Raw genomic sequence first — 14,755 nt, forward strand, 5'->3', positions numbered from 1 at the left:
TTTAAAACTAAAACTTACCATTATGTGGTGTAAATTACTGGAAAGTAGAAAATAATATTAACAATAACGCGTAATTCAATCCCCGCATCGCATCGTAACGTCTTACAAAAGGAGCAAAAAATGCGTTACGTAATACTTGAACGCTCCCCAAGATGTATGGCTGAAGAGCAGAAATATGGTTGTGACGAAATTGGTCCAACGGTCCCCACACGAGCCCCTGTGTTGTGGGTCATTAGATTACAATTATTCTGTGGTACATAAGTTTAAAACCATTTTTAGTATTCAATCAAACAAAAGTCTTATAAGTATGCGTGAATGTGTGTTTGAATGGGTGTGTGCGTGTATAATACACTGTATTTGAGAGTGTGTCTGAGAGATTTTATAAGCGTTCGCTGTGTTAGTTTTTGAAACCTGAGAGTCATGCCAAAATACGTAGTAGTCTGCAGAATCAAAATCCAAATGCGTTTTGTGAGTTTATATCTGGGTGTATTTAATTTATGGCGATTAGCCCCAATATGTGGCGACTCCTACAATCCGAGACTACAACCACCAAGTCGGGATTAGCCTGGGTTCTTCGGGCCAGTCACCCTTTATATAGGAGGACGAGCAGCATCTTCTCAGCAGCACAGCCGCTGTCGATAAACTGACTATCCCTAACAGTAGCTTCAATTCAATCCAGCTGGACATCAATGCCTTCAATGGATTGATTTACGCATGTCAGAGTATGGAATGTGTCAAACGGTGTGGAGGAAGAAACGTGTACCTCCAACCCTAAAGGGAGCATCCTACAGCAGTCTAACTACTGAAAGCCGCTTTTTTATGATATCTCGCTGTTGGCCTTAAAGGTCTTAACAGGACAGCTGGGGTTCAACTACAGCTTATTATAAACCCAGAGTATACCTTCCTTACTTAGTCGTTAGTGTAATTTGCCAAAAATTGCGGACGTATTTTGTGCAAAAAACTAAATTTTCGTCAATTATTATTTAATAAAAAACCAATCTTTTGAAACGATGACTTCCGCTGATAGAAATCAAAAATTCTCACGAACTATATAATAATACAGGTGACAAGTTTAGGTATAATTTGTATTCATTCGTGAAAGAGCTGAGCTGTGTTGGTTCGAATCCTGGTTACACGAATGGACTTTCTCTATGATTTAACTCCCTCGTACCCTAAAGGAAAACATCTTGAGCCTCAGATCCATAGAGAGGACGGCGTGCCACAGATGGCTGATCATTTACTTGCCTATTAGAAAACATTGATCATGAAATAGTTTCATCAATTTGGGGCACAGATCTAAAACGCTGTTGGTTTGCTTACTGGTTTTTTTTATTGATATTTATATATTACAATAAACACTCATGGTGTGATTGAAACCGGAGTAGAATTGAAGCCCTCAAATCTAAAAGTAATAAATGTTTAAAAAACTTTCATTTCTCATAACAAAATTGTATTTTTTTACACGAGAAACATTATGTATATACGAGCGAGACACACGTCCAAATTTCAGTCTAGTAGATTCACTCTATTGAATATGTTAAACGCGCTAATATTGCGAATAATATAGATGGTAATTTAATTAATAGGGGCATACCCTCATACCTAATTGACAAAACATAAAGAAGGTCTATTTAAGACAAACACTGAACTACAAATAAAATAGTGCTAAAACAAAAAACAAAAGACGAAATAAGTAGAATAAATCTTTAGTTTTTATTTTTTGTAAACAAAATTCAATCTCGCTAATATACAATTTACAAAAACGTCAAAACGATTCTTTAATAACGTATAAACACAGAATATCAAAGTTTAAAAAATAACAATTGCACAAATTTTGAACCAAGAAGTTTCTGTTACGTTTTGCTTGTCGAGTTGACATATTGCAATTTTAGTAATCTGTAGCGCTGCGAATTTCGCGCCAATTAAAATAAAATGTCATTCGTTAGGTCAATACAAATATAATCGTTAAATATTATGTTCCACTTCAAATACTCCACAACTACATCGAACCTACCTTGACATCAGACGTGTCGCGTTGACAGTTCTTCCAGGATAGGGCGATAGATGAGAAGAGCCGGTTTGGATGATCGAACTTGCCGCCATGCAATGCTAGGAACATTGTAGTCATGGGTTCCTGGTAACATATAAAAATTAAAATAAATAAATTTACTATATTTCTTAATGTTTTTAATGTATGAAATATACAAGCTACTGCGCCCCAAAAGTATTATTTTTAACAGTGTTTGAAGTTGTTTAATTGGAATAAATCAGAATTTATTCCACCATATTCTCCAGACTTTGCGCTTAGAGAATGCTCTTAAAGACAATTCGTATTATAAAAATTGTATCACGCTTGAAGGCAATAAAATCAAATTAAAAAAAACCTCTAAGTTACGAGTTTTTCACTTAAATATGATTTCTTTATTAATTAACTAGTTAATTAGGCTAACTAGGTCCTCATGTACCTGATAACGTAGTATTGTAGTCAAATATATACCAGGGAATTATAAAACATCAAATATTATCTTTATGTTAATAATATCGTATTTTCAGTTACAAATACTAAACTTGTTATAGTAACTAACGTATTTGGAAGCTAGAAGAGAGCCGGTATCACAGTCATGTGTCCCTGGTACCTTGAAACCAAAAACATAGAAGATATTTGGTGTCCGTCCTTTCCGTCTTTTAGGAACCTAATTGTGATTAATTTTTCGTGGTTCAACCACGTCCCCATCCTGATTTTAGCTGGTCCGTACCGTATTGTTTTTACAAGTAATTATGTATAACAAATACAATTGAATATTTTTTAACACGAATATCCTCTTCGTGGCAATTTCTTAATCACAGTAGTAACAATATAATGTCTTTTTTCCGGCATTTTCGCTGGCTTATCATATAATTATTGTCATTAAGTAACCTATTTACTCCACTCTGAGTATTAATTATGCGATGAAAACAATGACCGACACTGTTAAAATGTCTGATTGTTTGACTATGAAACGATAATTTCCTTTTAAATGAAAAATGTGTCCAAGGTTTTTTTATCATTGTCCATGTCTAATAAATTTTATCATAGAACAAGAGCCTGAGGGCAGGAGGCTTATCTGATGGTAAGTGATACCGCCATGGACACTTTCAATACTGGAGGAGTCGCGAATGCGTTGCCGGCCTTTAAGGAATTGGTACGCTATTTTCTTGAAGTGTTCAGTGATGGTAGGTGGCAAAAACTGGTTTAAATAACCCTCAGTTGTGGAACGACGTCGAGGTGTTACTGGTGGAATTTTGTATTCTGCCTCGACGTACAATGATAATATTTAGCTGCAAGTATTAATCCGAACAACTCCTCTTAACAGCCTCCATGGTACAAGATACAGAGAGACTCCACATATCTACGCAACGCCAAGAGAGCGAGCTGATCAGAAAAAAAGATTGGTCACTGACGATTTGATCCGCTCTTCGTCGAATACGAGTGGAAGGAGCTGATACTGGAAAGCTTTACAGGAGTTTAGGGAATTGTACTTACAATTCTAACTAGCCAGTTGAGCACAAAAGCAGCTGTCGAGTAATGGGTCCCGTAGTGGAAGGGCGGAGTGGATTCATGTTCCCAGGTGTTGTAGCGTTCTTCGAAGTAGGCTCGACGACTCGGATTGAGAGCGCCGATTGGCTGAAATATGTATACGTTAAAATATGCCCGTGAACAGTCGACAAGATTTATTTATTTATTTCGTAATAGTACAAAAAAAATTATACTAATACAGTCATAGATTGAATGTATACATAAATGTTCAAATATTTACGGTGATTTAGTGCTACCTATATATATTCGTTATACTTTTTTTATAATCCGCAATACCTTAAACAGGTCGAGGCGTAAATGTTGGTCGTTGTATGTTCGGGCTGTGCGATACAAAAATGAGTTTTTTGTATGCACTGCTGATGTGAGGAACGTAAAACAAAGCATAAATCCATTAATAAAACCCATTTTGACCTAATCAGAACATAGTTTCTCATGCTACAACCATTGACGGGGCTGTGAGATTTTAAAAGGTGCGAGCTGCTTTTATTGAAAAATAATAAATACACATTATATGTACAAAAGATTTGTGTAAAATACCGCGCTTTGTAAATATTATTATAATTTTAGTGACGGAGTTGCAATACTGTTTCACTTAACTTTTTGGCTTTTTCGTGGAGTCGCAACAGAAAAATCGTTGAGGAACAACGTATTAGACTAAAACCGTTACAAATTGTTGATTTTAATTAAGTTTAAAGTGTAAGTGACTTTAAAATTTTAATTGGAATCATAAAGAGCCCGCCAAAACGCTTCGCTTCTACAGACAAAATGGCGTCGCCTGTCACGATGCTTGTAAACACGTCAACAAATCTCATATTTATTAGACAATTACTAAGAACGTAAATTCTTTACTGTACAGCTTTGAGAACAATTATGAATAACTCAATTATATGACATTATGAAAATTTATATGATATTTTCATGAATCTATTGATATGGCTTATCTATAAGTAAAAGTCTATATCCTTCCATAATTAATTTTGTTTTTAGACGTTCTGTAACTAGGCGAATCTGGCGCAGCAATGCCTACCATATTGATTGAGGCGGCAGATTGTAGATGTCGCTACAAAGGTATTGCGGATCTTCGCAATACGAAGATCCGAAGTCGGACTTGAATTCGTGTATGCGGTGATGTTAGTTATTTTTGACTGTGTATTTGCGTGTTGTTCCCACGAGAATGTAAGTGCGTGCTCCTATTTCACCATGCCTCCTGCTGATGTCATGTGGAACATGGTGTGATGGTTGCAGTACCTTACAAACGTTGTGTAATACAAAAAAAAAACTTGGCGATTAAAAAGAGTGGCGGAGAGTTTATTGCCAGTTCTTCTTTTCCGTTCTACGATCCTGATTTGAGAGCTGGCAGTAAATGTAAAATTAGGAGCATTTAATGTATATTTCTTTTTATTGACGTTCATAAGTGTACATTATGTTACTTATATGAATAAATAATTTTTGACTTTGCTCTTTTTTGCACTCCTCTACTGCTTCAACAACAACTATTAATGTCCTAAGCCTTGTATCTTGCATCTATATAGCTAGTATGTTTGTCGTTCTACTGAATTATAAATTTTGTGTTGTATTGTCTACCTTATAACATTCTGCTGTCATGTTTTGTATCTTATTTGTTATCAGTGAAATTTTTGTACATACATATATCTAATGTGTTCATTTTATGTTTTTTTTTTACTTTTATTGTATAGGGATGTATCTGTTTTGTTTCCAAAATAAATACTAGAATATACCAAAATTTTACCTTAGACAGGTCCCGGTAGTTTGAGGGTTGACTGAGATCCAGCTCCTCGCTCTCGTAGTTGGTCAGCACCCATGGGAACACCGGATACTGGTTCAGGTCATTGTAAGTTCGTCCTGAAATATAAAAAAAACATATTGAAGGAGTTGTAAATTTGTTCGCTGTTCGAAAATTACATCAGTATAATAACAGTACAATCAGGGCTATTGACCTCCTCAATAAAAATATATAATAAATTAACGGAAAATTTGAAGATTGAAACAAAAAACTTGAAATGTCATTACACCTTTTCGCCACGTGAAGCCAAAGCAAATATAAAATAAATAATGTATCTAGTTATAAGATTAATAATTTAATAGAATAGAAATCACTATAATAAAGCAAGCCCTCTCAGAACATTGCTGTGCCAAACCCAGGTCCTTATTGTAACAAAATTATAACATGTCACGTGTAAAATATGAACATAAGGAACGCATTCAATATTTGACTTTGAAGTTTATTCTGATTAAATCATACATGTCACATGTAAAAAAAAACTTGTGTGACTTATATGGAAGTTAGAGTTAAGTCTCAATTCCGATTATAATATCTTGGTTTACTCTAAGATTCGTTGTTATAGCTAGCTATATTAATTACTTTAATATTCAAATTTCCACACAAAATGCCAGACTTTTTTGGATTAAATTATTAATATGAAACTTTTCCTTACATTAATTTGTTTTATTTATCAACACTTGTATATTATATTTGACACATACATTCAGATAACATAAATTAAGGAGGCAAATAAAAAATATGGGGGAATTCTTGAAACTAAATTATAAATAAACATATTATTATATTTTTACTTTCATTCGATCATGTTTCATTATTGAATACCTATATACCTAAAGTATGTCGCGGTTAGTTATATAACTGCAAAATTTAAATACCACGAATTAGGTCTAAAAGCGTTAGCCTCGCCGGAAAGCGATTAAAAAAAATAGAATGACATTTGACAATCGCGACACTGACGTCGCGTTTCCGCGTAAACTAATACAATGGTATAATAGAAAGTTGTGAAATCCCATTTGTGTGAACTGAAATCATATTTTCAATTGAGGTCAAAAATTTAGTCATAAGTTTGATGGCTGGTGTAATATTTTATTAAAATTTTCTATATTTCCCTGTATTTGTATTTCACGGATTACAGATTTTTCTTAATATATAAAAGTCAGGACAGTTTGAACAGTTATAACTCGAGAACGCTGGACCGATTTGGCGATTTCATTGTTGTTAAATTTTTTGTATTTGTCTGTGTCCAATGATAGCAGAATAACTATAAACATTGGAAAAATGACCAAAAATTCACGAGTTCAGTAATTGTCAGACTCATGCTAAAAAGTATTTAAAGATATTTCGAATAATGGCATATTTTAGATTAAAAAAAATTATAATGACACTTATGAAAAAGGATAGACATATTGGTTGTCAAATATTTGCGCGCGTTATTTTTGTGTTAATCTCTTAATGAGTAGTGAACTTAATATGGTTTCAGCTAATCTGTAACACGACATTCATTGACTGTTAGATGGAACGAAGTTAGCCAGCGTAGTACATACCTAAATCCAGTACTCTATCATAGAAAAAAGTCTATGTTTAGTCAAAATTGGTTCAGAAATGCCTCAACAGGTTCCACAAAGAGGTGGTGCGTGGCAGAAAGTACTTTAGAAAGCGTTCTTTGGTTCGTAACTGTTTTTGTTGCATTAACTGTTTCTTAATTTTTATTACATGAATTCTTTAAACGCTGGCTGAATTCATGATTACGATGTTCCGACTTGATCTGCCAACCTAAGACACGAATGATATTCGACTACTAGAACTACTGATTAATTGAGACTACGTTTTTAGGTTCAAAATCGCAAAACAGATACACCACCGCTAAATAATTCTCGCAAAATAATTATATATGTATTCCCTTTCATGCCATCACACAACACAGCCGATTTAGATATGACTTTTTACTACAAATATACCGTATTTACAAATTTCTTTACCTTCATAGTAATAATAAAAAGAAAATTAAATCAAATTTAAAAAGTTTGGTCCCCGTGGCTGTGTACCTTTAACGCTGGCAGCATTTTCTACCTTTTTTTATAGGGGGCGGGAGGCTCACCTGATGTTAGGTGATAACGCCGCCCATGGACACTCGATGCCAGAGTGCTCGCGTGCGTTGCTGGCCTTTTAAGAATCGTGCCCATTCTTAAAAGGCTCTTTTCTTGAAGGACCCTAACTCGAACTGGTTCGGAAATACTTTAGTGTTCACTGTATTACTTATTTAAATGTGTTTAATTTTTATTGATTTTTTCCTTTCGTAAATGTTTGAACCTTATATGTTACTAGCTGACCTCGTGAACTTCGTTTCTCCTTAATATGATTTTACTTAGCCTACCTTGTTAGTACATACCAACGTGGAATGCTATGCTACATCAGTGACTAATCGGTTTTCCGTAATGAAAACTTTTTCGGTTTTTCTTTGAATATTTCTCTATATAAACCCTATACTTTAAGTCATATTATTTTAATTAACAAATAAAAGATAGGAGTTGATATGAGGAGTGACAAGGTATCATACATTTTTTTTTATTGTTGTGGACATCTCTTACCACTTGGGGGTTTGAAAGATAGAGAGCCGATTCTCAGACTTACTGAATATGCATAAACAAATTCATAAGCATCAATCGAGCCGTTACAGAGGAGTATGGGAACGAACATTGTGACACGAGAATATTATATATTTGGAGATATATTATGTATTCCAACATTGGCTATATTTTTAGTATAATTTTTTTTTGTTATATATATTATTATATGTAGGTTTACAATGTAATACGTATCGGTAAGGTTTTATGAGTTTCATGACACGGTGCGGTGAACAATGCGTTAGGAAATTTGAAATTATTTCCTCAAAGGCCGCTACGCCATAGATTAGAGAGTTCAATGTCGATTGTGGAAATATAGACCTATAATTAAAAATAATTTTGTGGGTCTAGCGCTAATAACTATCGTTAAAAATGTATGCTAACGTATCGAATTAATGCAATTTTTACAGGTAATGTTCGCGTTTGGGAATCTCAACTATAATGGTTGAACATATATATATACTATGTTGTTGTTTACAGATGTGCAACCATTAAGAGGAAGGCAGGCACCTCTGTCCTAATGGGATAATCCTCAACTAGTCTAAGTCTGGCTTGGTTGGGTTGAGAAGTTGTATATATCCTTAGCGGGAAGTACGTTTGCGCCTTTCAGGCTATGACGTTATATGATTGTAGATAAATATCGCTACACACTACATAAAATTTTACGTATAACTAGCTTCTCTCCGCGACTACGTATGCGCAAGAGTACTTTGATAATTATACGAAATTTCCTATATTTTTGATGTGGTTTTTTAGTGATAATGACTTACAGATAAAACAGAGATGAAGAACTGTTAAGGACTCATTGTAAAGCTTGTCAAGACACACATGTCTACTATAGATTATATTTGTGTAACTCTGAAAATGCAAGGCACGCTGGAATATCTCGCAAAAGGGAATTTTCCCGATTTTCCTGATTATTATAATCATGTAAAGTTTTGTGAAATTTTCGTGTTTCAGTAGGAGTATATGAAAACATCCCTACTAAAGGCTCTCACTGATCAAGATCAGTGATCAGTACACCAAGGTGTACAAGTGGTAGGTCTGATAAGGCGTAAACTTTATTTTGATACGGCTAAATGATAAGGCAGAGCAGTGTTGGCCTAGTGGCTTCAGCAAAAGATTCTCATCCCTGAGGTCATAGGTTCCATCACTGACTGTGCACCAATGGATTTTCTTCGCTCGAACGGTGAAGGAAAACATCGTGAGGAAACCGGCTTGCCTTACATCCAAAAACGGATGACGTGCGTCAGGCACAGAAGGCTGATTACTTGTCTATTAGAATAACAAATGATCATGAAACAGATACAGAAATCTGAGACCCAGACCTAAAAAGGTTGTAGCGCCATTGATTTCCTTTTAAAATTACCAATTCTTAGACAATACTTTTATATAAATAGTCAATAGTCTTTTGTTAAAATAGCTTTTACAAATTAAGAAAAACACTTTTTGAACGGATTGGAGCTATGTATTATTATTAAAAACTTATAATTATTTACATAATTCTAAATTTTAAAATTTTCCGACGTTTGCGTGCGTTTGCTTTTCAGCGTGCATGGTCACAGTGGTATTATAAGTTAATAATAAAACATAGCTTTAATCCGTTCAAAAAGTGTTTTTCTTAATACTTTTATATGTTACCCCAAACGACGACCTACGGGACACAATGTAGTGTGTGCGTTGCCGGCCTTAGTACTTCAACAAATAACGCGATCGCTGGATCTCTTCGATATCTCTGACTCAAATGATAAGGCCGTATGGTCCATTGTTCCCGGCGCGTGACAGCACCGACCTCAGCCACTCCGTGTCCAACAATTGCCACTTTCAGACGCCTTGCAACTGTCGCGAATATTTTTAATAGCGAAAGTATTACGCAGTGAGTTCAACGACCTGCTTTGACATTACGCGAGTCGCGTTTGACACATTGGCGCGAGGGGTGGTGTATGTGTTTTGTGATGATTGAAATATTAACGGAGTTTATTAAGCGGTAAGTAATAATAATAATCTTTATTTGTCACACAAAAACTTTCATACATAGAGCACAAAATAAAGCAACTGTTATGTATAATGGAAATAAATGTCACTTCGCCAAACGGTCTTTAAACGTAGTGTTAATGTATGCTTAATAAACAATTATTATTATATATAAGGAGTAGTGTATGTAGATTAAATAATATGTTTGAATTTGATGTTCTGTTCATTAAATATACAACATATGCGACCTTTTTAAATGATTTTTTTAAAATTGTGTTGCGTAATTTCTCACAAGATATTTTCTATATGAAAACACATGGATGACAATTTGCGTGAATATGTTTAAAATTATCATTTAATTTTATACAGTTTTTAGTGGAATTTTTATAACATTAGGTTAATAAAGTTCCTCATATATATTTCTATTACTATATAGTCATAAATCATACGTGAGGGCGATTCGTTGTATCGCCTCCCTTACGCTCTTGTTAGAGACGTTTACTATTCTGTTGGGACAAATCTTCCCGCTTCTTCGGCTACATTTGTTGCTTCAGGTCGCATCTGGAGACTCAAAATACTGGACACTTATTATCTGTTTTGATATACTAATTAAAACCTGTGTTAAACCTTCGTTTAATTGAACTATTTCTTGCAAAAATCAATATAAATACGTTCATAAAGGTTTTATCGAAAAAAAATCTAAATGTTAGTTTTTTCATGTATCTACTCATTTGTCTCTTTCGAATGACAAGAGACATAAGAGTAATTTTTGAAAATACTATATATATATATATATATATATAAACAAATCCTTGAAATAGGTGAATTAAAAATAAGATTTATCGATCTGTGTTTACATTGAAGATAACGATACGAGAGCAATATTTATCGTGTCAAGGCAATTTAAATACGCAATATTTTCTAATAACAGTTTCTACGACCGCAAACACGCTGTTTTGACATTATTTTTCGCTAACAACAAAATCAAATCTTGCATCTATCTGTATCAAGAAAAATTGCCACACAAAGCTGTGACAGGGACATGACAGATAAGTTTATGTAATTATATTTATATAAACACGACCTCCGACGAAGTGAAGGAAGCCAAATTCTTCCATTTATTTGTCTCTCATGGCTACTATAATCCAATATCCCCGCTATATCTATTTTCCAATCTTCCCCGGTTTCTGGTGGGCGTCCTTCATTTTACCTTCCACTAGACTTCCAAAGGTATTTTTGACACACTCTGGCATGTTGCCGGCCCATTTCCACTTTAACATTTTGAGTGTGTCCACGTATTTGTTAGGCTTTGTACACTGCTTTTCCTTTGTTTTTAAGCAGTCAATGGTGACAAAGAAGAATATAGGATAGCGGTTAAACCAGCCTACAAGAGTCCCAAAAGAGTCATCGCTCCCATATTAGTGGAGTACCTTCGAATGGGGAGTATACTCTTTTTTTTAAACAATTGTAAGTATCTCTCAAGGAGTCGATTTTTCGGTTCGCTAGTTTGCAGAAGAAAATGTATCATAAAGCGTGGTAGACTTCCTTTTAAGGTGGTGATGTGGATGATTAAGACTCACACGGTGTTAAAACGAGACAGTAGGGATAAACCCAAACAACATTTCAGAACCCAGATTGAGGATTTCGATAAACGACCTAGGGCTGGATATTTATAGTCTCTCACACTTGGAGACCAACTGTCCTTTATTATTTATTACATGAAATATTTATTGTTCCAGCGTTATTTTCAACGTTTGGTAGACATTTCGCGTTCGATCTAAAGCCTCTTATTTCACCTGCATCCAAACCATTTCGTCTCTCTTTGCCTCATCTGCAACTGAAGGCCAGGTTTGATTGTGACGGCGTTCCGCTTTCCCAGCGGGTTACAATCAAGAGCCTGCTTGCGGATATAATTGAAATCACTTCGACGTCTCGTGCTGTGCTGGCTACCAAACTTGCTCGATAGTGAACATCTTCTCAGTGTAGTATAATACACGAGCCGAATAAACGAAAGATTCAATAAATTATTGTAAGTAACAAATCGACACAGTTTTATAAGCAGCTATTAAACAATCATTATTATAATCGCGCTGTGACCGCGTTGTTTTGTCACGATATCTAACATAAGTATTGTTTATCAATAAAGAACTACATAAATATTATATTAAAATGAATATCATAAATATTATTAAATTTATTAAGTTATTAAAAAGAAAACAGATCCGTACAGTACAGTACTCTTAGTGGCTTAAGGCAGCAATGTATGAGATAAGAGATAATATGGGAACAATACCTTATTTTTAAAGACAAGGTGGCTTTATGTATACAATTATAAATTAATTATCTGGTCTTATTATTATGACATTTGTATATTTTTATATGCCAATATGTAATGCCTTAATGAAGCTAAAGTTTAGTATTATAATATACAATATTGTGAAATTCTCTTACAATTTATAAAATAATAACATGATTAAAACAGTCCATACACACATTCGAAGCTTCTATAAGTTCCAGATTTTATTAGTGACGATTAAACCCCCTAAAAATTGTTATTTTTAATTCTGTTAAGTTAAATATTCAAAATTTCAAGAATGCGCCATAACGCTTCTCTAGACAAACATGACGCACTATTCTTAAACGTCAAGTTTTTACGTGTTAATTGTCATTCTTAAATTACAGAAGTATACATATTATATTTCGATCAAAAACAGTTTCAACGAAATTAAACTCCAAGACAGTATTAGATTTCGATTGTATTAGTTAGTAAATAATGTCTTTATATTTTTTACAAACACTATGTTATCTTATCGACGAATCTGTGGCCGTTATTTGTCACTTTTGACGTTAATTATGGATTTTTATAAATTAATGATTATCTTCATGTTATTTTCCATTCGTTTCAATAACATTACTACTAAAGTAATCACGCTCAGTACTTTAAAAATATCTCCTTCCGGCTTGTTACTGAAGATTCTCCTGCAGGCTTTGGTAATACTGGCCATATATCAATGTGGGGCTGATAGCATTTCCGATAATTGTGCTGCGTATTGGTATTTTCAAAGGGACAGGAGGGCCCACCCGTGTGTGTGTCTATCACATGTTAAGTGATAGACACACAAATTACCAAAAGGCTCGCAAGTGCGTTGCCAGCCTTTTAATAATTTGTGCGCTCTTTTGTTGAACGAACCTAAGTCGAATTGGAAATAATGGTTTATGTTTACATAACTTTATATATCATTACAAAATATGTATTTTTATTTACATGAGAAACTTATTATATACGAATGAGATACATGTCGCCATCTTATGCCGTGTATGTCTTTTTCAATTGGTTAAACACGCTAATATTACGAATTTTTGACGGTAATTTATTAATGACACACCCTTATACTTAATTGACTTCTTCAAGTAGGCGGCTTTGGCAAGATAAGCTCACTGGAAATACTTCAAATATGTCCTTAAGGAACGCACTTGGGATTATATTTTGTATACTGCCTTAACGTCCGATGGTGAAACTCAGCTGCAAATATTAGTCCGAACAACTCTTAACACTCTCAATGCGTTAAAGGATCCCACATCTCTAAGCAACGTCGACGACTCGAATCGCTCTTCGTTGAATACGGTAAATAATGTTTTCTCTGAGTATCTTTTGTTTGATCTTGCATTGCCATCATGAATCCTTTCGTCTCCGGGAACAGTTCGCAGCGTCTATGCTACGTTTGACGATTTTTGTCTGCGTTGTTCGATAATTAACGCATTTTAAACTGAATTTCGAATAATTCCACAGGTGGAGTGTTTTGCTTTAATATATTAATCTGCTTTGAATCGTCAACCTTCAAGTGACATTTGTATGCGGGACGTGTCCTCCTGAATTCCCTGATAATTACTTTATTATCAAATACTTAGAATATTGAAAACAATATAGGTACCATCAACTTCAATACCATGCATGGCACTGTCAATGTCGACAATGAAAGTGTATTGAAATTTTTATCTATGGCAGCACTGACATTTGATACTTCATAATTTGACATAAAAAAGACTATAGTATTGTCTTTTATTAAAATAACTTTTACACATTTAAAGAAAACACGAATGCGTTGAAAAGTGTTTTCTTTAAATAAGAAAAGTCTATCTTTATGACTCTATCAAAGAATTTTGAATTATGCAGTCATTTTCACTCACATTGTCACATTTTATTTAATAACATCAAAGTCAAATTAGCATTTTTCTTGTACCAATGTAACAGTGAGCCGGCAAGCTCTTATATATATATATAGTTATTAGAATAAATAGTAATTCGTTGAGTCAACTATTCTAGCCAAAAGATCCCAATCCCAAGCCCTACCATCTCTTTAGAGGGTGGAGGCCTCTGTGATTTTAGCATTTGTACCCAAATTGTTTACAAGTTTTTGTACTAGCGCACGCGCACTGTTAAATAATCTAATACATTGATAAGTCACATGGATAGATTACTATCAATGAGATATCTCATGAAAGTCGGCAGGAAGAGCATTATCATTGTCCTTTGATCGAATATAAGTAGAGCAAGGAGAAAGCTACCCCACGGCTCAGTGGTTACCAAACAGGTTCAAAATTATTTTGACTTAGTTGCAGTAATACAAATAAAATAAATAAATAGGTCTGGGCCTCAGATTTCTGAATTTCACCATCATTTGTCAATCTAATAGACAAGTAGGTGATCAGCCTCTTCTGACACTATCGGCTTTTTGGGTCTTAGCAAGCCAGTTTCCTCACGATGTTTTCCTTCGC

The 14,755-nt window shown here is 34.3% G+C and overlaps 2 protein-coding genes across 13 annotated transcripts in view; one reads left to right on the forward strand and one right to left on the reverse strand.

The window, feature by feature from the left end:
* The window catches only part of LOC123717656 (neurobeachin), a 468,381-nt gene that overhangs the window by 8,510 nt on the left and 445,116 nt on the right, over positions 1-14,755 (reverse strand). For all 12 annotated transcript variants that reach the window (XM_045673757.1, XM_045673752.1, XM_045673751.1 and 9 more), the window contains 3 exons: positions 5,328-5,440; positions 3,524-3,664; positions 2,015-2,134 (listed from right to left, as the gene is read on the reverse strand). In XM_045673757.1, coding sequence (XP_045529713.1) covers positions 2,015-2,134; positions 3,524-3,664; positions 5,328-5,440 — 374 coding nt within the window. The remainder of the gene's footprint in view (positions 1-2,014; positions 2,135-3,523; positions 3,665-5,327; positions 5,441-14,755) is intronic.
* Positions 9,865-14,755, forward strand: part of LOC123717658 (facilitated trehalose transporter Tret1-2 homolog) — a 48,222-nt gene continuing 43,331 nt past the window's right edge. The window contains exon 1 of the mRNA XM_045673763.1: positions 9,865-9,992. Coding sequence (XP_045529719.1) covers positions 9,949-9,992 — 44 coding nt within the window. The 5' untranslated portion in view covers positions 9,865-9,948. The remainder of the gene's footprint in view (positions 9,993-14,755) is intronic.

This window comes from Pieris brassicae, chromosome 13 (assembly GCF_905147105.1).
Source record: "Pieris brassicae chromosome 13, ilPieBrab1.1, whole genome shotgun sequence".
In the NCBI taxonomy this organism is placed as follows: domain Eukaryota; kingdom Metazoa; phylum Arthropoda; class Insecta; order Lepidoptera; family Pieridae; genus Pieris; species Pieris brassicae.